This window comes from Schistocerca americana, chromosome 4 (genome assembly GCF_021461395.2).
Source record: "Schistocerca americana isolate TAMUIC-IGC-003095 chromosome 4, iqSchAmer2.1, whole genome shotgun sequence".
In the NCBI taxonomy this organism is placed as follows: Eukaryota; Metazoa; Arthropoda; class Insecta; order Orthoptera; family Acrididae; genus Schistocerca; species Schistocerca americana.
This window is the reverse complement of record NC_060122.1, coordinates 532,010,937-532,037,374: the sequence shown is the minus strand read 5'-3', so window position 1 is coordinate 532,037,374 and position 26,438 is coordinate 532,010,937. Positions and strand designations below refer to the sequence as shown.

General features: G+C 40.0%; 1 protein-coding gene and 1 non-coding gene across 3 annotated transcripts in view; both read right to left on the bottom strand.

The window, feature by feature from the left end:
* LOC124612716 (balbiani ring protein 3-like) overlaps positions 1-26,438 on the bottom strand; it is a 249,852-nt gene that overhangs the window by 103,518 nt on the left and 119,896 nt on the right. The window contains exons 1-2 of one of the 2 annotated variants that reach the window (XM_047141073.1): positions 15,145-15,297; positions 12,087-12,281 (exon numbers count right to left, since the gene is read on the bottom strand). In XM_047141073.1, the coding sequence (XP_046997029.1) occupies positions 12,087-12,240 (154 nt within the window). In that variant the 5' untranslated portion in view covers positions 12,241-12,281; positions 15,145-15,297. Of the gene's footprint in view, positions 1-12,086; positions 12,282-15,144; positions 15,298-26,438 lie in introns of those variants that run through there. The other variant, XM_047141072.1, reaches the window with a different exon arrangement.
* Positions 14,624-14,697, bottom strand: Trnan-guu. Its single transcript has one exon. It is a non-coding gene; the product is annotated as a tRNA-Asn (tRNA).

Below are 26,438 nucleotides of genomic sequence, written 5' to 3'. Positions count from 1 at the left end.
GCCACAGCTGGCCATCTTGTCATTGCTGGCCCTTTTGTAACTGGCCCTTGTAATGATGTTTCCAGTTTGTCACCATTACCAGCTCTGTGGTCGCACCAGCAACTGGCTTAACTGTCGCTGCTGGCACCAACACAACCATCTGTGCAGCTACTTCTGTAGTCAGCACCAGACCTGTTGCAGCCAGCTACCTTTGTGTTGTTCCCAGTCACTGCCACATCAGCCGCCGCTGCCTCCTCTGCTGCAACCAGCCTAGCTGTGTCCACTGGCACCACCAATTCCATCACAAGTTCCTCTGGGCCTTGGGTTCCAACTTCTTGTAAACTCTGCCACCAGTCCGGCCTATTTCCAGCCTTACCAATCACCACCTACAGCATCCACTTTTTGTCGTTCCCCTATGCACATGTGGCATGCTTCTTTCAATCTGATCAATTTTTTTGTGTTCATTAACTGATTGTGCTGTTGATTCATATCAGACTGCACTGGTTGGTACCCTGGCACTTCCTCCTTTGGGTGCAGTGCTTATCTGAAATGGTTGCACCATCTCTCCTGAAGGGCAGAATGTAATACACGGAGGGCTTGACCCTTGTATATTTGGCCACCACACTCATGGATACACTTCACTGGCCAGCACAGCACTTACTTTACCCTGAGAGGTTCTTTGTCAACAGAAGATACACTGGGCTGTTTACTGTCTGGCCTCCCATAGTTGCCACAGTGTCTGGGGGTGCAAGCTTTGTCAATATGTGGCACACAGGTCGCAGTAATCAGCACTGAAGTCCCAGGCCCCTATTTACATCTGCACGGTTGTGTCTCCATGTGACACCATGCATGTTCCTCCACTGATGGGCACTTAGGCTGCTGCTCAGCCCTCAGCACCACATTCCACATCAAGCTCCAGACTGACCATCAGCTGTCTCACATCTGTGTCTGCTGCTACTGCTACCCATCAGACAGTATTGTCTCAGGTGCTGGACATCCATCAGCCACTTCCACACCTGAGTTCACAGCCTCATGGCACAGAGCCACTTATCCTGGCTGATTGCCACTCCCAACAATTGTGGAAGCTGCCATAGCGGGCACCCACTGCACTACGCCAAGGATGGCTTTTTACTTGTACTCAAATGTGTGCCTTCTTGGTTTGAAGTTGTATGGAATTTAGTTTATGGTTAATAATTAAAGAGTTGTTACTGGAACATATGAATTCAATCTCTACCAGGCAACCCCTCGAGAAATGATACTTCAAGATGCTAGTGTCAAATTCAGTTTATTCCAAAGTAAATGCGTCAATATTTAAAAGTAGCTTATTACCTAAAAAGATATCCAGAAAATCAAAAGAAAGGGCAAGCCACAGATAAATAATTGAATTAAAATAATCACATGTAAGAGGAAGACAGAAATTTATAAAAAGGCAAGAATAAGTCAGGATCCAATGTCGTTGTTGTGGTCTTCAGTCCAGAGACTGGTTTGATGCAGCTCTCCATGCTACTCTATCCTGTGCAAGCTTCTTCATCTCCCAGTACCTACTGCAACCTACATCCTTCTGAGTCTGCTTAGTGTATTCATCTCTTGGTCTCACTCTACGATTTTTACCCTCCACACTGCCCTCCAATACTAAATTGGTGATTCCTTGATGCCTCAGAACATGTCCTACCAACCAATCCCTTCTTCTAGTCAGGTTGTGCCACAAATTTCTCTTCTCCCCAATTCTATTCAGTACCTCCTCATTACTTATGTGATCTACCCATCTAACCTTCAGCATTCTTCTGTAGCACCACATTTCAAAAGCTTCTATTCTCTTCTCGTCCAAACTATTAATCGTCCATGTTTCCCTTCCATACATGGCTACACTCCATACAAATACTTTCAAAAACGACTTCCTGACACTTAAATCTATACTTGATGCTAACAAATTTCTCTTATTCAGAAATACTTTTCTTTCCATTGCCAGTCTACATTTTATATCCTCTCTACTGCGACAATCATCAGTTATTTTGCTCCCCAAATAGCAAAACTCATCTACTACTTTAAGTGTCTCATTTCCTAATTAATTCCTCAGCATCACCGAATTGAATTACAATGTCATTGGCAAACCTCAAAGTTTTTATTTCTTCTCCATGGATTTTAATTCTTACTCCAAATTTTTCTTTTGTTTCCTTTACTGCCTGTTCAATATACAGATTGAATAGCATCAGGGAGAGGCTAGAACCCTGTCTCACTCCCTTCCCAACCACTGCTTTCCTTTCATGTCCCTCGACTCTTATAACTGCCATCTGGTTTCTGTGCAAATTGTAAATAGCCTTTTGCTCCCTGTATTTTACCCCTGCCACCTTCAGAATTTGAAAGCAAGTATTCCAGTCAACATTGTCAAAAGCTTTCTCTAAGTCTAAATATCCTAGAAACATAGGTTTGCCTTTCCTTAATCTATATTCTAAGATAAGTCATAGGGTCAGTATTGCCTCACGTGTTCCAACATTTCTATGGAATCCAAACTGATCTTCCCCGAGGTCCGCTTCTACCAGTTTCTTCATTCGTTTGTAAAGAATTCGCGTTAGTATTTTGCAGCCATGACTTATTAAACTGATAGTTCAGTAATTTTCACATCTGTCAGCACCTGCTTTCTTTGGGATTGGAATTATTATATTCTTCTTGCAGTCTGAAGGTATTTCACCTCTCTCATACACCTTGCTCACCAGATGAATCCAATATTACTTGCATACTATGAAACTTAAAATATTTTATGAAGTCATTAAAATGTCAAGAAGTACGCAAAGATTACAGCTACAAAGGATACTGTCAAACAACAGATAGGACTGCCAGTCAGTGTACAAGATACCATAACGAATTAAACTAAATGACAATGTTTTGTCTGATAATTCACAATCTGTGAGACTTTTTGCAACTACTTTCCAAATTTAAGAGCAAAATTAGAATTAAATGATTCAGTTAAAAAAGCAAGAAAGAGAATACATTAAAAATGTCATTCCATAAAACTTTATGCTACAAGAACCAGCACTAACATCCTTCTCTGAAATTAACAGAATTATAAAAACTCTATTTCAGTGTCCTTCCACTTAACAGTCAGCAAACAGAATTTATACTTTTTGCAGTGAGTAATAGTGTTTCAATAAATCCCATTACAGAGAAAGCCATTCAAGAGAGTGTCATTGATATTTTTCAAAGAATTATTAAATATGTCTCTGAAAAGTGACTATCTCTTAATTCTGATAAAATGCACTAATTCATCTTTGTACAACCAACATAGTTATACCAACAAATGATGTAGCACATCATGACCTGGAGTTAGTAAATAGGGTAGAATGCTCCAAATTTTTGGGTGTACACATTGATGAGAACCTGAAGTGGAAGAAATATATTACTGAGCTTCTGAAACAGTTAAATTCAGCTGCTTTTGGTCTTTGCTAGTCTTATAAATAAATGAATTAAGCCTTGACATATTATGCAGATTCTGTTCAATAATGTCTTACTGAATAATTTTCTGGGATAACTCATCAATTAGAAACCAAATACTGACCACACAAAAGCAAGCAGTAGGAATAATATGTGGTGTTCACGTGCCTTGTCATGTAGGAGTTTGGTGTTCTGCATCATCACAATACAAATATTTGCTAAAAAATTCATCATAAATGACCCATCACAATTTGATAAGAACTGTGACAGCAAAACCTACAATACTACAAGAAAAAAATGTCCATTGTTACCCATTATTAAATGGCCAAGGACAGAGTTCAATACATAGCACAAAAATGTTTGATAATTTTCCAAATAACATAAAACGTCTGACGCAGGTAGTGAAGGAAGTTCTAAATCTCACTAAAATCCTTTCTTCTGAACAACTACTTCCATTCCACAGACGAATTTGTTTAAAAACTAGAAGCTTGTCTTAAGAAAAAAACACTTGTTCTTAAGTGTCGTTGCATGAGTAAGACTAAAAAATAATGTGTTTACTAGTATTAACACTAATCATGTATACATCTCTGGTATACTGACTTGTTCCACAGCACTCCAATCAAATAGTCATTCAAATGATCTATGGAATGTATAACTAACTAACTAACTAACTATACAGATGATGTGACTTACCGAACGAAAGTGCTGGCAGGTCGATAGACACACAAACAAACACAAACATACACATGAAATTCAAGCTTTCGCAACAAACTGTTGCCTCATCAGGAAAGAGGGAAGGAGAGGGAAAGACGAAAGGATGTGGGTTTTAAGGGAGAGGGTAAGGAGTCATTCCAATCCCGGGAGCGGAAAGACTTACCTTAGGGGGAAAGAAGGGGTATACACTCGCGGACACACACACACACACACACACACACACACACACACACACACACACACACACACACACACACACACACATATCCATCCGCACATACACAGACACAAGCAGACATTTGTAAATAACTAACTAACTAACTATACACTATCAGCGAGTACGTAAATCAGTAGAGTTGCAATTCTCTGTGACAGGTAGAATAGCCACTAGAGCGGTCAGTGTTGCTGTCAGTCCTGGTAGGGAATATAACGGCCATAAACAGTGTCAGATATTCTATGATCTCTGTGAAAGACTCTGAGATGCCATGTATTCATATGAGACAGCTTTATCAGCACCTCACAGAGTTTGGAGGAGCCTCTTTGTGGGTCTCAATTTTGCTGGCTGGATGAATCATGCAATAACCACATCTGTGAGGCATTCAGATGTTAACGGTGGCCCAATGTTGGACTGCAAGGAACATGAGAACAGTCATACTCATCATCATGTCATGGTTCCTGTGTCCACCACATCTGACCACCACAATGGAAGATCACTGTACTGTGCACCAAGCACATAGTAACCCTTTCACATCTGCACTCGACATCCGAGAACGAATAATAGACTCCGTGCTACATTCTGTGTCATCCCACACTACTGGTCAAAGACTAGCAGCACCTGGCCAAGGGAATTACTGTACCATGCATAGGCTGCCATTAACACCACATTACAAACAGCTGTATTTGAATTGGAGCTCTGACAAGGAAGAATGGACTGCTGTTGAATAGTGTTACATTGTGTTCAGCGATGAATGATTGTTCCACACTATCCCGGATGACCATCATCAATGAGTATAGCAGTGATCTAGGGAAAGGTCTCATTCTTCCAACGTTTTGAAGAGGCACTGTGGTGTTACTCCTGGCCTAGTGGGGTAGAGAGACAATGGATGTGACTTCAGATTATGGCTGGTAGTGATTAACAGAACTCTGACATGGAACGTAACAGACACCCTGCATTCTCATGTGCTATCTCTCATGCGACAGTATTGTGATGTCATTTTTCAACAGGACAATATTGTCCATACGTGGCACGTGTCTATGAACTGTCTGGGTGATGCTAAGCTAGTCCTATGGCCAGCAAGGTCCCCACGTCTGTTCCTGGCAGAAAATGTGAGATTAGCATGGGTATCAACTCCATTGCCAGTACCCAGGATATCAGTTGTGGGCCAGTATGCCTCAGGAGAGGATACTATGTTTTATGATACCTTTTTCCACTGAATTAATGCATACATACAGGCTGATAAGTGAGCTCATACTGCCAAGTTCTCTGTAGATTTGACTCAATTTTGTTATCGCTGAAATAACACTGCATACCCACTCAACCTGTGAGGTTTCATTTCATTTGCTCCTCCCCTTCTGAGAGCTCCACTTTTTTGTCAAGCCCTGCCCATTTTACCTCCTAGATGTGCAAAATTTTCATGTTCTTCAGGCTTATTGCGTGTATGAGACTGTCAATATATGTACTATTTTTCAAATCAAATCATACCTTTATTGCCACATGACACGATTCATATACACAAACTCAGGTGAGTCATCAATTGTGAGACAGCTAACACACTACTGAAATTAATCTAAATTTGTGACATACTGGCATTTTGTTTTACACCTGCAGGTATCTGATATTATGATTCAGAAGACTTTGTCAACTGGATACAATTTGATATAAATACAAAAAGGTGCCACTCTCCCCCACAGATACAGTTATTTACAGATTACGCACAGGAATAACACAAGAAATCTTCTATGCTATAACAGCATCTACTTTCCAGGAGTTTTTCTAGGATGGGTTCAGTATTTTTGACATATTGACGCCAAGTTTGCACTCCATTGTATTATTTGCAAATTTCATACTCTCATAGTGTGGGGTTTTTCTAACAGTTACCTTTTATTTGCTTGAGCCTGGTCTCATACTGGAGGGGAAAGTAATTGTACTGAACAAATCTCATGTTTCTTTTTGTCAATGTGAGCACTTGCTACTTATACAAGCTTGGAATGGTTTTTAGATTTAATTTTGCAAGTGGAAGTCTGCAATGCTGTTTCTTTATAAATTCCACGGAGGATAGCATTACATTTTTCTGTGATTTAACATTTGAATGTATTAGGTATTAGTTAAACCAGCTCCCCCCCCCCCATATATATATATATATATATATATATATATATATATATATATATATATATATATATATATATATATATATATATATATATATACCTTATGACTGAAAGAGAGATTGAGATTCTTCGGTCAACTCACATGAAAATGTAGCTCTTTTTATGATATTCAGCTTTTAGCTTACTTCAGTTATACTGTGCATAGATAACTTTCATAGAATTTAATTTCAAACTATTATGTTTAACTGATATTTCTAGTTTCCCAAGCTTCTGCTTAATATGACTGATTAAGTCTTCATCAGTTTTGTAGCAGCTTATTACTGTTGAATCACCTGCATGTATGATGATGGCAGACTGAACCTGTCCTGGTTGGCCTATATCATTTATAAACAGTATTTGTAGAAGGAGCTTAAACACTTGGTTTTGGATATGAGCACAGGTGTTGCACTGGTGCTCTGCCATCATGGTCTGAGCATGAAATAATTTGCAGTCTTTTATGTGGTTTGATTTATGTTGTAATGTAACTTCATTTGTAGTTGTCTGCTATTGTACAGTACATTACTCACAACTCTTGTTATATATCATTATGTTTTGCCTGCTTACATAGATGACTTCAGTTTTGAGTTTACTGTTATTTTAGTGTTCAACAGAACCTCACATAGTGAGCGTAATTCATCCCAGAATCTTACTCGCAGTGCGAAACACTAATTCAATGAAACAATTTATCCCATATAAATTATTGCAAAATATGTTAATGCATTCCATGCAGAAAAAGTAGCAAAAGTTTTATCTTATTCATGCTATTTATTCAAAGAAAATTATACATACAGTATTATGTACTTTATTATTCATGATACATAACTAATTCTTTTTTACTGGAAATCTGTCTGTCATCATTTGTTTCTGCCAATGCTTCAACACTTGGCAAAAATGCAACATAGCCTTATCATCAAGTAAATTTGTAGCATGCATAGCCACTGCTTTATTGGGATGATGATTTTCAAGGTACAGTGCAACCAATTGCCATGCTTTCAGCATTTCTCTTACATCACCAGAAGATTGCTGCTTTGCTGTTGCCACCTCCCCCTCGTCCTCATCCTCATCTGAAGAGCTCCTTTCCACAAGTTCCTGCTGTGAAACACACTGCAACTCCATAAGCTCTTTGGTGGTCATTTCTAGGCTGTGATATTCCACAAGTTCATCAATATCACTGTTATCCACTTCTAGTCCCATGCTCTTGGCCAAATATATAATCTCATTGACTACAGGCTCCACAGGTACTGACTCAAATGCCTCAAAGGCACATTCAACAACACACTATGGCCAAAGCTTCTTCCAAGCAGAAGTGAGAGTTGGCTTGGTAAACCCTTCCCAAGCCTTTTTAATTAGCTTAATAAATGCCGAAGTGGTATTTCCAAAACTCTCTTAGAGTGAGATTGGTAGGTTCAGTCAACTCAAAGCAATGCTCGAAGAGTGCTTTAATGTAGAGCTTCAGAAAGTTAGAAATAATCTGCTGGTCCATACGCTGAATTGACGGAGTGGTGTTGGGAGGCAGAAATTGTATCTTGATGAATTGAAATCCTTCAAGGATGTGGTCTTGTAGGCTTGGAGAATGGGACTGTCCATACCATGCAACACATGGAGTGGCAGATTCATCTCAAGCAATTATTTTTTCACCAATGGACCAAACATTTCATTGATCCAATCACAAAAAAGATCACATGTCACCAAAGCCATGTTGTTGGCCCTCAACATCACATTTAACCTGCTCTTCTGGGCTTTACACTTCTTGAGGGCTTGTGGAGTTTCTGAATGGTAAGTAAGCAGCGATTTAATTTCAAATCGCTGTCTGCATTGGCACAGAATAGCAGTGTGAGATGGTCTTTCACTGGCTTGTGAGTGGGCAATGCATTCTCCTCTTCTGTTATAAAGGTATGTTTCAGCATCTTTTTCCAGAAAAGACCCACTTCGTCACATTTAAAAACCCGTTGTGGCAAGTAACCCTCAGAATCTACGTGCATCTGGAAGTTTCTGATGAAGTTCTCTGCTGCCTTTGTGTCAGAGCTGGCTGCTTCACCATCCCTCACAATGCTGTTGATGCCGGTCCTTCTCTTAAATTTTTTGAAGCACCCACAGCTTCCCTGAAATACTTCTTCGGCCACTGGGGATCCCAGTGTCTTCTTAATGAGGCCAGCAAAAATAATTTACACCCTCTCCGATGTTCTCGTTAATAGTGTCACCTTGCAATTGCTTTTCATTTATCCACGTAAGGAGCAAGCTTTTGGCATCCTCTTGAATACAAAACTGTTGTTCGGTTACCTCGGTTACTCCCTTTGAACTATCTATCTCCTTAATCTTGTCCTTGTTCTTGAGGATAGTGCAAATAGTTGACGTAGACCGATAGTACATGTGCGCTAAATCAGCAACACCCACACCACATTTTCAATGATTTTACAGCTCATTTCTAAGATCACTTTCTTTCTCTTATGGTTGTCTTCCAGTGGCTTTATTTTGGGGACATTTCTACAAAGGTTATTAAAATTTGCACACAAAAATACACTGTGTGAACACAAGTTTAGAAATATGTATGATCACAAGCTGCACTAAAGTGGTAGCATAAAGAGCGCTGCAGCCAGACTGCATTATGTACTAAAGACATTGTTCATATGGCACTGCCGACAATGAAAGGTGTTCATATTGTTTAATGTTTCCCTCACTGTGCACGAACGGCCGGTGACATCACACTAAATCATAATCACTCATTATGAAAAACATCATTCAATGAGTCATTTTTTTACTATTTGCTTTGCTCGTTACGCTAAATGTGCATTACACGAGGTGCTCATTAAGAGAGGTTCCACTGTATGTACATCAGCATGGTTCAGTACATTTTCTTTTCTCTTTTCCACCATCTGTCAGTAAAAGATGACTAATAATCCACAAATGGTGTGGCAGATATGACTTTCTGCTACGGTTCAGCAAGTGAAAGTAACCTGTGAGACCACGTCCCCTATGCTCAAAAATATCTACATGTGATGGGCTGTCTGACAATCTTTTCCAGCATCTGATGTGGATATAGGTTCTCTAGCACTCCAAAAGGTAATCATTCTGCACTCATGAGATGGGAGTCATCCTCTTATCTCAGTGGTAGTTCATGAATACTTGCTGTACTTCATAAAATGCACAGTTCCTTGTGTTCAGCTCTCACAAAGAATATGTTTCCAGAACAATGTTTATTGGACTTTTTACAAGCATTAACACTTCTCAAAATAATAGATTTTTTAAAACTGGTTTGTTATGTTACAGTACTGAACCTTGGGGTTCACCTTACACATGTTTTTCCACTCAGAGATGAATTTATTGCCATGCTGTGTACAAGCGCTCTTTGCTTACTGTTTGCTCTGCTTATTTTTGTGGCCAATTAGATATCAGCATAAGTTGCACTGCAGGCTGCCCTGAAACTTTAGCAATTACACACGGTAATTAAGTGTGATGAATTATAATATTTTATTAGCTCTTATATACTGGTTGTTTCTCTGAAGACACATCAGGTACATTTTTGGCAGATATCTGTAATTTTGTTTTAGCACTGTGTGGAACACACACAAATACTGCTCATCATATACTTCATGCAATGCCCCGTGTCAATGGAAAGCATTGGTTTGTTTTCCATTACAAACAAGCAAACAAACAAAATCATTGTTAAGGTGAGATTTTACATCCCCATTTGATAGACAGGCCCCAGACTATTCTAATGCAAAATTCACTTTATCAGTCTAACTGGGGCCATACAACAAGAAGAAAAACAAGAACCCCAAGGAGTAATTTGTGTACTACCTTGCCCCACAATGTCTGCTACTGCCGAAGGGCAGTGCTACTCATTCACAACTGGCGTACTGTTTATTCTTTGTGTTTTACTCTCCCTGTTAATGCATACCAATAAAACAAATATTTCGCTAGACTAATTTGGGACTACTCTACCGAATTGGAATGTAAAATCTCACTTTAGAAATAATTTGTTTGTAATTGGAAAAAAAAGACACTTCCAATGACACTTTCTGTCTTGGGCTGACTCCATCTACACTGTGCAAAAATGAAATTTTGAATGTCCCCCAAAACATAGAGAAAATTTACCTGATGCCTCTTAGTGGAGACACACTGTATATCTGAGAAAATAGGTAACATTGAGTTAGGTCTACAGTTCTCCATATTGGCTTGCTTACCATTTTTATGAACTAGCCATACTTTCGCATCTTATAGTGGAACATTCTTCATCAAAAGTTTGGTTGATTATGAGAGAGAATGGTGTGCAATATTATGACATATTTTTTAACTGTTTTAATGGGAATTTCATTCCAGTCTACAGAGTTTAAATTTTTAGTGACAATATGAATTTCAAAATATCAGCATTGTAAACAGGGAAAACTTAAAAGTCTATGTCATTTCATTTTATATGCTGTTTCCTCATCTTGATGTTAGACACTCTTAATTGCTTTTGTTAATCATTATTTGACTTGCGAGACTTGTTGACAATCACCAAGTATTGTTATATGAGAAAGCAATTGTTAAATATATCCATGATCTCAGTTCTGAAATTATTTTAGTTTATATCTGCTGAAGTGTGATCACTGACTGAACACCTGATGAGTCTCAGTTATTTTTATGAAATACATTCACATTTTCTAGACTAAAGTTCCCACATTTTTGCTTGTGCAGCCTGTATTTAATCTTGGAAACCATATTAAAAAGCTTCATTACTTGATACTACCACATTTAGAATCAATACTTTTGTTACTCTATAATTACAGTTACTTAACAATATTATCTACACATGTAGCGAATGCCATTTTTCTCATAATTGGTCAAAATTAAAATTAATGGTATCAAAATGAAAATTTTCTTAAGAAAACTGTAAAACTAACAAAGAGGCAGAATAGTTGGCGTAATCCTTATCTTTAGGAGGTGAAATTCCAGGACTGTCAATACACACTTTTAATCACAACACCAAATCAGTCATCTCATCCTGGGAGCCCCTTCTTTGCAGCCTTCCCTAATATATTACTCTTTCCTCCCTGAGGAAGGACCAAAAGCTATCTTTTTAAATATATCTGGCAGCAGTAATGGAAATTTGCCCCCTGAAAGTGAATACTGGTCAACTACTCTACCCTTATGTAATTTTAAAATTTAGATTTAATAGATTTGTAGCTACTAGGTTCTTTAAATGTGAAACAAATTTTTCATAAGCTTTTACATCTATGTTGTACACTGTTTTCTCTATTTTGAAAATGTGTAACAATGATTCATATTTACTAAGGAACACTGAGCAACTCTGATATCTAGGAATAAAGTATATGCTGGTGATTAGCAGGTTACATTCTTTACATTTTATGCAGCTATTTTCAAATGAGATATCTTCATTTAGAAACTTATAACTGTATCCAATTTTATAGTTTACCATGGGGTGAAGCAGTATGTAATAGCCTCCAGTCTTGTGGATGACAAGTAAATGATGATAAAAAAATTTAAAGTGTATCTCACACAATCATTTAAATCCTTGTACATGATTCCAATCAACAACATGTGAAATAAAATAAAACTGATGATAAGAAGTAAAGTAAGATACATTGTTATACCTGAGCAGTTGATGAGCTCATGACTCTGAGCTCGTGTTCCAGCTAATTCAAGACCTGCTTCATCTACACACCAGCAGCTATTGGAATTACACTGGACAGGCTCAAATTCACCACTGTGGGTGCATTTAGGGATTCTTACAGGTTCTTGCAACATTCGGGAATGTCTCTCAGCTTCTTGTTTTAACTGCTCACAACCTGCAACAAGTAAACGAATTGTTCCTTAAAATTCACGCACGCTATTGTATTCTCACATTAAATACTTGGTACAGGTATGAATAAAGAAACTTCAGAAAATCAATGCTGTTGACATACTAGAAAATGAACCTTTCAGTAGAAAAATATCTGTAATGCAAGAGATTATACATACAGTAAATTCTTTAAAAGACAGTGTCATTACATCGAATAGTATCTTTGTTCTATGGCACAGCTTTTGAAAACATTTTAACTGTGATAGATCAAGCATTAGAAAAAAAAATATTGAGTTTAAGTGAAAATTACATATGAAGCTTTCAGTCAAACATGTTAAAAATCTTTATCTGGTGCACCAACTAACCATGAGCTAAGGATAAACACTAACAATGACAAAGTGATGTTGATAAAGTGGACAGACAGTTGACAGCAAACTATGTCAAGCAAGTAATCAGTGGATGGATTTTGATAGTTACAAACACAGAGTGCAAATAGTGAGAGGCAAACAGTGATTTTAGCAACAAAATAGTGCCTTTAGTGAAGATAAGATGACAATCATTTGCAATTTGTCATTACTAAAAGTGTGATTAATTCAGATTTACCTTCCATTTCGGTTACCAAAAATCTACATCCACACTCTGTAAGTCACATAATAACGTTTGGCAGAGGGTACTTCGGGTATATCTACCATCTCCCTCCCTTCCTATTTCATTTGTGAACTGTGGGCGGGACAAACAACTATCAGTAAACCTCCACCTAGGTTTGAATTTATCTGATGTTACTGTTATGGTCATTTCATAAGATATGTATAGGACGACAGAATATGTCACACAGTTCTTCTTGGGAAGCACCTTTTCATAATTTTAACTGTAAATGTCTATCTTGTAACTTCAGACACTGGAGTTGGATGAGTATCTCCACAATATATTTTCATAGTGAAACATGGCACTGTCTTTTGGATTTTCTTGTACCCCCTAAATGTCCCAGACTGATGGGCATTACACAGGAATCACCCAAGCATCTGTTTTGTAAGCCGCCTATTTCATGGCTTAATTGCATATCCACAAAATATCTTCCAATACCAGTCTGACAAGTACATCCTTCCTACAATTACTTTCATTTGTGTTTCTTTCATTTTTATCTCACTCTGAATGCACATCTCTACACTTTTCTTTTGCTGTGACTTCCTCTGGTGACTTAATGTACAATTGAACAGTAATACAAGGGACAGCAGCCAGTTCCTGCATGCAGTATAATCCTCTGTAAGCTTTCCTCACCTACAATAAAAATTTACACTGTGTGAATGAGCTCTTTTGTCTTGGAATACTTTTAAATAATAATAATAATAATAATAATAATAATAATAGAACATTGGTGACTAAGGGGACTGATTACAAATTACCATTTTAACTACAAACAAAAGGTGCCAACAAAGCTTATGCAATACTCTCGTAGTTTTAATATGCTAACAGAAACTGATTGGTTGAATATAATTTTTAAAAACATAGTTGAGAAGTGTTGAACAACATTATGCCCACAATCAAGTCACTGAACAGTGAATCTCAGCTTTCAAAGTTCCAAAGCTGAGATGCAGGGCTGAACATCTTATTCTGTTGCTTAACATTTATTCCACATGCTGAATGCCTGTCTTCCCATATACCATACTGCTTCTGCAAATGCCTGGAATCTGATTGTGCAACACCTGTTATATCAGTTTATTTCTTTCTTTCATTTTATGTTGTTCTAAATTATTTTATTAAAATAATATTTCTGTAAGTCATGGATCGTTTTTAGACAATATATTTGTGAACTACCGCTTTTTGAAACTATCTGAATTAATGTTTCTTTACCACATTTAAGAAACACATTATTTGTAAATTGTACACCATCCATTTACAATTCTATATTCCTAAAACGTCCGTTTCATTTTGCCTCGCATGTTTGTTATTGTCGATTTCATTTGTCTCTTTTCTAAGTGAAATGGTTTCTTACAAAGTCAGTATCATTTTTTTTACATTTTATAACGTGTATTCATCTTCACGCGTCCAAATAAATCATTTCTCTACCAATTAGTTACTGTCAATGATAAATGATAGCCTTGCTTTTATGAATACAATCAAGGTCACCTAAATTAGTTCATTTATAAGATGATTGTAAATAAATATCTTTTGATGATTACTGCCTCAATAAAAAAAATAACTAGTGAAATGAAACCAGAAAGTGGAAAAGAGTTGAAACTTTTTCAAGTTCAGGTTTAATTACTACGTCGACATGTTCAAAACCTACACTAATTAAAATAACAGAACGCATTTGTAACACAAATGAACATTTGACAGGCTCAAAATATCCGCCCCCGGGTGGGCTCGAACCACCAACCTTTCGGTTAACAGCCGAACGCGCTAGCCGATTGCGCCACGGAGGCTTGTGGGCTACCATCAGCTAAAATCTCAATCTGACACGTTTACCCACAAGCCAATAGACATTACACGAGTGATGCAGAAGAGGAAAACATTTTGTTCTATTTCTCACAATTAATATTCAAATATATCCCTAGCATTTTCCATCGTTGGTCCGATTAATGCCCAAATGATGGATGTTTCTTTACATTCGGCAGAAACGCTGAATGTAAGAAAAGTGATCTGTAAGATACTCTCAAAACTGGGGCTGTCATCGAACGTTACTGAGGAACGAAAGATCATTATCCCAATTCTCCATCGCTAAATATCGATGGCTGTAAATTATGGACAAAAATGGAAATGACGTAAAAAAATAAATTGGATCGCTAAAAACTCTATGGCCACGGAATTCGAAAGAATGCTTGTCACACTATACGGAATTTGTATCTAACTTAAGTTTAATCAAAATTTACCTTGGATCCATTAAGGACGAAATAATCCCCGGTTCCAGAGTTCAGACAAAATCAATGGCTTAGTGCTTACGACAACAGTACAACAGCATCTGCTGTTTATGTTTCACAATTGTATAACATCTACGTAAAGACAAATTACAGCAGGGTCTTCTCACGATATTAGAATGGTCTCTCATTGTGCAAAACCCTACTGTGATTTTTACATGGCATCCAAAACCTAATGGACCAAAGAAGACCGGATGATTCGGTATATTTTTAACTTTCGATGCATTGCTGTTTCGTTGGTGAATAGGAAACATGCGTTCATATGATGATCAGATCATTAACAACGACCATGACTTAATAGGCGCTTGGTCTGTGTATTTCCCCAGTAACTTTCAAATAGAGGGCGCGCGCGCGCGCATGCACTTGGGAGTGCGAGCGCCTCTAGCATCACGAGTGGTTGTTCGGTCAGAGAGCTGTTGGCCTCCGTAATAAAAAAAACTGAGTGGAAGGATCAACAAACGAACTTGAACGGATGTCGTGTGACGTCCGCAACGACCAAAGAAAAAAAAAGGTGGAAAACTTAACATAAATGAGAAGGACGCGAGGTCAGCTCACAGGTGTATTCCGGTGCATGTGTTGGGTACGGCGTCCGATACTTTATGTCCAATTTACGCTGGTTTTCAGAATCCAAAATACAACTCTTTTATTTTAGATCTTCCACCATAAAGAGAATCGTAGGCCTTCAAAACAGCCACTATGTTTTTGAAGCTAAGAAAGTTTTGTAGGTGTCCAACAAGAGTTTAAGGGAATCTAGTGCTAATCAGCAACCTTGAGCGGTTAAAATTAATTTACGCTGCATAAATACGTTTATTAGAGTATTATGAGAATGCTATAAGTATAATAAGCGATATGTGCAGCAGGCTGTGAAAGGAACGTGATCGAAGGTAAATGAGTGTAAAGCAGGACTGTTAGGGCGCTGTCAACATATGGCTGCGTTGTTCATTATAATACAGAACACCACAATTAACGGTTATACAACAATCAGCGATCGTGCCACCTTAACATTTTTAAATGAACATGCAGATCATGATGATGTGATAGCAACAAGGAAATTCACTGATAAAGTCTTCCCGCAGCAGAGCACATTTAGATGCGTTGTCGCACAGTTGTGGGCCTCTCAAAATTAATTTAACTGCAGTCCGTTACGCACGTATAATTTTCTAAATATTGTTAAAATGAATGTCATAGTGCTGTGTATCGTAGATTTTTGGGGCCAAAATATCCACTCCTTAATTTTTTTCAGACAAATGGTACAGAATAAATATTTATTTATTTATCGTGTCAGAAGCAAACTAAAAACAATATTAGATACATTACTACATACATTATGGTTTATAAATAAAACTAGTCAAGAATGAAATAAACGATTAGACACAGACTGTGTTGTCAAACTTAAGGTAATTTTAATCTATACAGTGGATGCCCAAAAATTTGCAACGTCCAGTGCACTTTGTGTAGCGTTTACGAAGTCCTCCATGGTGCACAAAGTTGGAGGTAATGTGCATTGTAGTAAATGTGTTGATGTCTGCACGGCAGCTCCGCAGTCACACTGGAGAGAGTCCACCTGGAAGCCCCACCTCTCCAGACTACTCTTGGATCTTGTGACAGAAGAACACAGGCGGTTGAGTGATTTCCATGTGGACCATTTCTCTGTGTGGCCTGGGGGAAGAACTTCTTGCGGGATCAGTTACTCCTCCAGATGCTGGCATCTGACCTGCCATCTCTTCTCCCGGTGTTGATGTGGAGTGTCAGCGAGTGGTTCTGTACTGTGAAGGAAGCTCTTTCTAGACACAAGTCTTTGCTGTGCCGGTTGGTGGCCATGTAGTGGGTGGGCTTCGGATGTTAATGCCTTCTTCATTTCACTCCGTGCTGCTGTATCTCTTCGGATGTCCGGGGGGCTATGCCGGATAAGCAGTACAGTTTTTCCACAGGTGTGGCTCTTAGACAACCCGTAGTGATACGACATGTCTCATTCAGAGCAACATCAACTTTCTTTATATGTGTAGATCTGCACCATACTGGGCAAGCGTACTCAGCTGCAGAGTAGTAGAGGGCTAATGCGGATGTGCGCACTGTGTCTGGCTGTGCTCCCCATGTTGTTCCAGTCAGCTTCCTAACCACATTGTTCCTGGCAGCCACTTTTTGCTTTGTTTTTAAGCAGTGTTCCTTATATGTAAGAGCACGGTCCAGAGTGACTCCGAGGTATTTTGGAGTCTTGCAGTGTTCTAAAGGGGTTCCTTCCCAATCTATCTGCCAGGTTCTACTAGCCTGTCTGTTTCGGAGGTGGAAAGCACAGGTCTGGGTCTTAGAAGGATTTGGTTTCAACTGATTGTCCCTGTAATAGGCAGTTAATTCTTTCAGAGCATCAGTTAGCTTCCGCTCCACCCTCTCAAAGCTGTGATCTTGTGCTGTGATTGCTCGGTCATCTGCATATATGAAGCTTTGTGTTCCTTCTGGTAACGGCTGGTCATTAGTGTATATACTGAAGAGGGTGGGTGCCAGTACACTGCCCTATGGCAACCCATTTTTCTGCTGCCTCCATCTGCTTCTTTGTCCTTGATATTCCACAAAATATCTTCGGTTCTGCAGAAGATTTCTAATTAGACAGGTTAGTTTGTAGTCCTTGGTGAGGTTGTATAGCTTCAGCAACAAGAGTCTGTGGTTGACAGTGTCGTAGACGGCTGAAAGATCTATAAACACCGCTCCTGTTAACTGCCGCCTTTGGAAGCCGTCCTCTATATGCTGTGTCAAATTCAACACCTGTGCTGTGCAGCTCTTCCCTTGTCTGAATCCTGCCTGTTGAGGGATCAGTAATGGTTCTATCATATACGTAATTCTTTGGAGGATCAACCTTTCCAATACCTTATACAGGTGGCATAGGAGGGAGATTGGCCTATAGCTTTTGGGGTCATCCCGGTCTTTCCCTGGTTTATGTATAGCTATAATTTTTGCTTTCCGCCAAGATTTTGGTATCTTGCCGCTCTTGACACAATTATTCATTAGCTCGAGTAGCCAGCACCTTGCGCCTGGACCAAAGTTCTTGATCTGTTCACTTCTTATGTCATCTACCCCTGCTGCTTTTCCGACTTTGCACTTATTTAGAGCTGAGTCGAGCTCATTCAAACTGAATGGTCGAGACAGAGTGTTTCCCTCTTGTTCGGGCTCCCTTTCCAGGGTTCGTCTCCCGATTTTACTGGTATGGTCAGGTTTACCATTTTTCAAAAGCTGGTGTGCGATCTGGTCTGCCTTCACATTTGTATGCATATTGGGTTGGGAGGGATCATTGTTAAGGTGTCGTAACGATCTCCAGGCCTTTCGACTACTTCTACTCATCTCACATTCTGTCATCAGTTTAATCCACTGTTCTCTCTTCGCCTCGGAGATTGAGGAGAGAGTATTTTGCGCAGCCAGATAAGTCTCCTCGCTATAAAGGTTTTCTTCATATAGTCGATAGTATCCATCCAGCAGAGCAGCTGTTTCAGGTGTCACACCCTGCAGATACATTGTCCTACACCCTCGTGGAATTGATGCCCGGGAGAAATGGTTGACAGTTTGAACAAAGCTGTCATACTCTTCAGGAATAGGTCGCACAGACTTAATCTCCTTGTCCAGCATCTTAGCAAATTTTTTCCAATCAGCTTTCTTGAAATTGTATCTCCGTTTGAAATTCACCTCCTGTGGCCTTATTGCTGGAAGAACTTGACACAGTAGTGGCCTGTGTTGCGTCTTTGGTATGGGCGAGCACACTGATTTGGAGCAAAGCTGTGTGATGTCTTCACTCACAAAGAGGAGGTCAGGGTTAAATCCACGTTGCCACCTGCCACTGCTGAAGGAAGGGGGTAGCTTGCTGGATTCAGCCCAGGAGAGGACTGCCTCCCCATTTTCGTCATCTTCAGAGTATCCCCACAAATGACTATGGCTGTTAGTCACCGATTACTACAGACGTCTTGCTGTTATGGAAGTTCCTGGGTGGTGTGAAGGAAAATGCAGCCGAAGGGGGCTTATACACAGAGGTAACCACGCAGTTACTCAGCTCCACTGAGATGACTTCGATGTTATTTTGCAGCTAGTTTCATGCCCGGTATTTTTGATCGTCTCTGTCGCTCATCTCTATGCGTCTCTTGTATACACAGGACGTCGCATTTTTTGTCACGGCATAGGTTGGATAACAGATGTTCTTTGGCTGATGATATGCCTTCAATATTTATAGATATGATAGTTAAAGTTGGCTCTGATAAGGACCGTTTATTTACTCGCATGTTTGTTTGCTTCTGGTGTGAGAGAATCAGCCGTCTAGGTATACCTACACGCCCAGAGGACGCCCGGATGTGTAAGGCTTAGTTGTCAGGACACACCTTTCGTGGAGGCTTCTCTCATGTCCCCCAGAATAAATATGAAACCACCCGATACTGTTGTCCTATGGCAATTAAAGAACAGTGCAAGGCAGTCTAATTTCTGATACCACTTTCGTTAAAAAGAGAAGAATATTCTCTCTGCTTAATGTTCAATTTGGGTGAGCACAAGGTAACAATGAATGTAAAAAGCACTTAATTTTACGCGACCTGTGGCAGTAAGGTTTCCTTCATTATTTTTATAGACATGTAACCTTGAACGCCACAACCATCTTTACTCAACACTCGACCATGCACCACCCGTTGCAACTGAGCATTTGTTTGAACTTCTAACAGTTACGTACCAAACTATGCTCCCCCTGAGTGCTTGCTTGGGATGTTTTTGATTCACACATGTACAGGCTTTTAGTTCTCTGCAGGTCCTTCTAATGTATCTTGCAGTAATATCATCTGTTGCAAACCTCCAGCCAGGATATTTAGGTGATGTGTGTAATCTTGGTACATATCATGGACTATCAAGTTCTCTTGTGAGCACACCATGGACGAAACCACTACTACAAACGCGTGAACGTTTTACTGGAGTCCATTGTTTACCATTAGCTGTCTTCAATGCCACGATCCAAGATTTTCGTCTCGTTCAGTGGTCATCCAAATTTTTTGCTAGCCAATACTGTCATTGTTACATCAGGCCGCATACGTATCGATCTTATTGTTAATCGGTAACCTACATAAATTCTTATGTTACGAGCCCCCGATAGTCTACTTGTAGCAAGGGCGCGTTGCGTTGGCCGCCGGTCCCCAAATACTAATCGTTAAATGTCGGCGCCGTTCGCAACATTTCGTGTCGAGTATTCCTTGTTTCAGAGTGCTGCAACCCTTAGCAACCTGCCGGCCAGAGTGGCCGAGCGGTTCAAGGCGCTACAGTCTGGAACCGCGAATCCTGCCTCGGGCATGGATGTGTGTAATATCCTTAGGTTAGTTAGGTTTAAGTAGTTCTAAGTTCTAGGGGACTGATGACCTCAGAAGTTAAGTCCCATAGTGCTCAGAGCCATTTGAACCTTAGCAACCTCAAAGTGGCGACGATGGCCTGACGAAGTGTTGTGTTGTCTGTGTGAGCGGATGACTAATTGATTAATAACACTAATTGTACTTCTACACAAATGTGTTGTCCAACACGGGACACGATCACAAATGTTCACTAAATGTTTTCACCGTCACGTTTCCTCTACACATTGTGTTGTAATTTAATTTCACATTCCTACTACAAATGTGTACCGCATTTGAACGTGACCGTGTCTATAACGAGCCTTTAGGAGTCCATGTTTCTTCCGTTCAAAATTTATACCACAGCAGCTGGTCGTCATTACGAGTCACGCACGCCCGTGAGTTGTCAGTACTGTTGGCAAACAAAAAAGCGTTTTTCCTCTCACATCTTCTAATCCCGCATAGGCTGCTTACCCCCTTGTCCCTGAGGTAAGCGAGCAGCTTCATGGTCGAATTCAGCAACGTCAATTAAAATTAAGCTCATCTTAAAATATTACTGTTCTGTAGACAAATTTGTTAGAGAGTAGGAAACCAACACTGTCAAGTAGCTCTTGATGTTTTAGGAATCGGCTGTTAGTTGTTAGATATAAATTACTCTAAAATACGGCTGAGAACCGCCGGCCTTCCAAATACGTGATTCGGGCTGCATGCGGCTCGAGGGCCGCAGTTTGACGACCGATGATCTAGTTGCGTGTTGCTTTTCATTTCGACTTGAGAACAACTTCGTTTCAGGAGGAAATTTGTTGTTAGTGAAGTTACAACCAACGACAGAATAATTACAATTACCCCCCCCCCCCCCCCCCCCCCAGAGTCAGACGCTCTAAATTCAGTCATCGTTATACTAGCGCGCTGCATTATGCGTAACCATTTACTCCTTCAAGACAGTTGCAACGCTGTAGCTAGAGTGTAGCATTTGCAGTTCACACGCTGCCTAGACTACTCGTACGTGAATGTTTTTAATATGATGAAATCTAACGCATTCAGAAATGTACACAACTTTTGGTAAAATATGCTTCAAATGTTACAGCACCAGTGTCAAAGTAAGATGTTTCTGGGGCCACGAACCACGTGAAAATCTTGTAATGTTATACCATGTCTCTGTAAAATGCTAGTGGAACTGTTCGCATCTCGTAGATGAAAATTAATCCAGTATTGTCATACACAGAGCAACATAACAGACTGAAAGCTGACTGCTCGTGGATAAAGCAGGGTCGTATTGGGGATGGATGGAGTTCATGTACCCTGATCGTCCATCACGTTCTGTGGTTTCTGTAACTCATGCTAGGCGAATACTCGGTTGGTTCCTACAATAATGGCACTCGAGAAAACTTTTTAAAATTTAGCTGTTTAAAATCGAGGGGAATCCATGAAACTGACGAACTGTGGGGCCTCTGTTGTCCTCAATCGAAGACTGATTTGATACTCTTCACGCTAATCTATCCTGAACAATCCTCCGGATACTTACTGCCCTATGTCCATCTGATTACTGTGTTCATCCCCATGGTCTCTCCCTCTACAACCCTATTAACCCACTAAAATCCATCGTATCATTGATCATAAGGAGAATAAATCTATTTTTAAAATTGTATATCATGAAAACAGATTTTGTTATTTTTCGAATCTTTTATGAGTGAGTTGACAACAACGAGTTTTGTTGGTGTTAGTTTTATAACTGAGAGACAGCTAATTGTGTAAGATCTGCTTAATGATGAAATCATGGCATGGATGTAAATAATGAAAATAATCAATTACTCTTAAGTTTTAGACAAATAAGTCAGTTTTATTTGTAATTATATGGTAACTGACTGACAATAAAACTGATTTAAGTTTTTACAGTTAAATTCAATTTAATTTGTTTCAAAACTAAGAAAAAAATTAATATACATCATACGATGGGAAATTGTAGGAGGTTTTTTGTATTTTTATAGGGATAATGCAGAAAAAACCTTGAAATGGCTAGCAGAGGTGGAAGAGGAAGAGAATGCTAATGTACGTCAAGAAATTGATGCCAATGATGAAGTGGTTATGGTTCCTCCAGCAGACGGACACGACAGTGACAGGGATGATGCTAACAATGAAGAAGGTGAAGGAATAAATTTCTTCTAATTACCTAGGGGCTTGCTAGCTCAAAAAGCTGAACTCAGAACGAATTCATCTGGTAAGAATTTTTTTAATGACGTAAAAACTCGCATTTGTAAGGAAAGTGCTAAGCATTCTGCAATGATAGGCCATATAAAATCTGAACTGTCAGTAGGAGAATTATACACTTACTTTGGGATTCTGGGGTAAAGTGGCCACTCTACGGGGAAATAAATTTTCACCAAAGGTTATTCATAGAAACGTGCCCCTTATACATTTAGAATCTACCTATTACAGGAGTTCACAACTACTATTTTTAAGAGAAAAAGAAAAAAGAAAAAAAAAACATAGGAACTACATGATTTTTTCTGAAGGCTTACATGTGATCACTTTTCCCTATCTGGGGAGGTAATGTGGCCAGTACTATCGCAACAGGATAGTACGTTAGTTGTTCGGATTTCCGGACATATTTTCCAGGTATCTTGATGCCCTAGTATTTGAAACAAATTGCTATAGCATCTGAAACAATACCGAGTGACTGCGGCAGACCGATTTCAATCGAACTTTTGTATTGGGCCAAATGTAACAGAACTTTATTCAAAGTCGCCACAAACGGATAGAATGGTAGATAAAAGGGTTTAGAAGTCAAGAAGTCCAAGGAACTTTCTCAGCCTATGCGATTCACTTTCTCTTTGGACGAAGCCATGAAACCACACTATACGCGGAATTCGATGAAGCAGTTTCTTAGAGGCAAATGTATCATATTTGGTTTTAAGTTTTGGTGTCTTGCGGAGACTAATGGGTATAGTAAAGCTCTCATTCTTAACAGAAAAAGGTGATACGAGTGAATGCAATATGCTTAGCATATACGCACTGGAAACCGATGCCTAAATTTTGTTCCAGCAGGAAGCTACATTTTTATTCACAACTATTTCAATTCTTTGCCTATTTTGCTTTCTATGTTGGAGTATAATTTATTTGTTATCGATACAACGAGGCAAGACTGCACAACAAATTCGCCACCCAGAAACCTTGTCAAAACTCAAAGGGGGTTCCTTCATACAGTACAAACGTCGGCATAGAGAAACGCTTCTGAGGATGAATGATAATACGCAGGTGAGTATTAGCGCAAACATACCAGAAGCTGCTAACGCACACACATCCGAGGAATAAAACTGGCATCATTGACAGCTCAAAAGAGAGGAACAGGAAATGCTGTAACCCCTAGAAGACTGAAGCTGGTATCTCATGAAGTCCGTAATGACGGAGTGAACCACATTGTCGAAAAACAATGTACTGAACATCGCTGTGCATCTTGTGGTAACATCCTGACAAATGTCTCGTAATGTCCGATACTTCAAATTGGGCCCAACCTAATTAAATACACTTTTAAAAGACAAATTTAGTTTCCAAACCGTTCAAATGGTTCAAATGGCTCTGAGCACTATGGGACTTAACATCTAAGGTCATCAGTCCCCTAGAACTTAGAACTATTTAAATCTAACTAAACCAAGGACATTACACACATCCATGCCCGAGGCAGGATTCAAACCCTCGACCGTAGCGGTAGCGCGGTTCCACACTGAAGCGCCTAGGACAGCTCGGCCACACCGGCGGCCTTCTAAACTGTGCACAATTCACCAATTTCTATATTTAACTCTTTGTCATGTACGAGTACAAGAAATAATTGTAAGTAAACAACACTGAAGCGCTGGTATAGGTACACATATTCAAATACAGAGATATGTAAACAGGCAGAATACGGTGCTGCGGTCGGCAACATGTGTTGGCGCAGTTGTTAGATGGCTCTAAGCACTATGGGACTTAACATCTGAGGTCATCATCAGTCTCCTAGACTTAGAACTACTTAAACCTACGGACATCACACACATCCATGCCCGAGGCAAGATTCGAACCTGCGACCGTAGCAGCAGCGCGGTTCCGGACTGAAGTGCCTAGAACCGCTCGGTCACAGCGGCCAGCCGGTTGTTAGATGGGTTACTGCTGCTGCAATTGCAGGTTATCAAGATTTAAGTGAGTTTGAACGTGGTGTTATAGTCGGCGCACGAGCGATGGGACACAGCATCACCGAGGTAGTGATGAAGTGGGGATTTTCCCGTACGACCATTTCACGGGTGTACCGTGAATATCAGGAATCCGGTAAAACTTAAAATCTCCAACATCGCTGCGGTCGGAAAAAGGTCCTGCAAAAACGGGACCAACGACGACTGGAGATAATAGCTCAACGTCACAGAAGTCCAACCATTTCGCAACTTTCTGCAGATTTCAATGCTGGGCCATCAACAAGTGTCAGTGAGCGAACCATTCAACGAAACATCATCGATATTAGCTTTCGGAGCCAAAGGCCCACTCGCGTACCGTTGATGACTGCACGATACAAAGCTTAACGGCTCGCCTGGGACCGTCAACAACGACAATGGACTGTTGATGACTGGAAACATGTTGCCTGGTCGGACGAGTCTCGTTTCAAAGTGTATGAGTGGATGGACGTGTACGGGTATGGAGACAACCTCATGAATCCATGGACCCTGTATGTTAGCTGGGGGCTGTTCAAGCTGATGGAGATTCTGTAATGGTGGGGAGCGTGTGCAGTTGGAGTGATATGGGACCCCTGATACGGCTAAATACGACTCGGACAGGTGAGACGTACGAAAGCATCCTGTGTGTTCACCTACATCCATTCGCCCATTGTGCCCATTAGCCCATTGTGCATTCCGACGGACTCGGGACACCCCACACGTCCACAATTGCTACAGAGTGGCTCCACGAACACTCTTCTGAGTTTAAAACTTCCGTTGGCCACCAAACTCCCCAGACATGAACATATTGAGCATATCTGGGATGCCTTGGAACGTGCTGTTCAGAAGAGATCTCCACCCGTCATACACTTATGGATTTATGGACAGCCCTGCAGGATTCATGGTGTCAATTCCCTCCAGCACTACCTCAGACATTAGTTGAGCCCATGCCACGTCGTGTTGCAGCACTTCCGTGTGCTTGCGGGAGCCTTGCACGATATTAGAGGGGTGTACCACTTTCTTTGGCTCTTCAGTGTATATATAGTTTCAATACGTTCACTACTACGCTATTTATTACTGCCCACTGTATGGTATGTCACACATAATGGTAAAGGGCCTGAATAAAGTGCAGTTTTCATAATAAGAATGAATACCGTGTTTATCCACCGAAATAAATCACAGAATAAAATATTAAAGTTAGAAAAAAATGTGTGTGCGGTACTCATTTTTAATAAGTTATTTTAGTTCCAAATAATATGTTTGGGTAACTTCGAACTTCTGACCATTACCTGAGTAACCCTGAAAACACCAACCCATCACATTAGACTTAAATCGGCTCCACGAGTACAGCAAGGAAAAAAAATCATTGTTTGTGATTGGTCTATCCACCATAAAACAGAAATAAAATTTTAGACTTACGCCATGTGTACACAAACTAGTCAACTTAAAAGCAAAGAAAATTGGCAGTTGCTCGCTGTTGCAAGCGCAGAATTGTGCAGACAGTCTCGAAAATGATTGTTATTGTAGCTCATATACAAAAGAGCGCCACCGTACCTGAATGGTCAGCATATATGGCTGCCATGCGTGCGACCCGGATTCGATTCCCGGTACTACTAAGAATTTTTCGTGGGTGGGAGGGCTGGGACGGAGTGCATCCAACCTCGTGATACCAACTAAGTAGCTACTGGAATTAGAAGCAATGGCTCCAAAGTCTGGAAAGTCGGCAAAACGACCG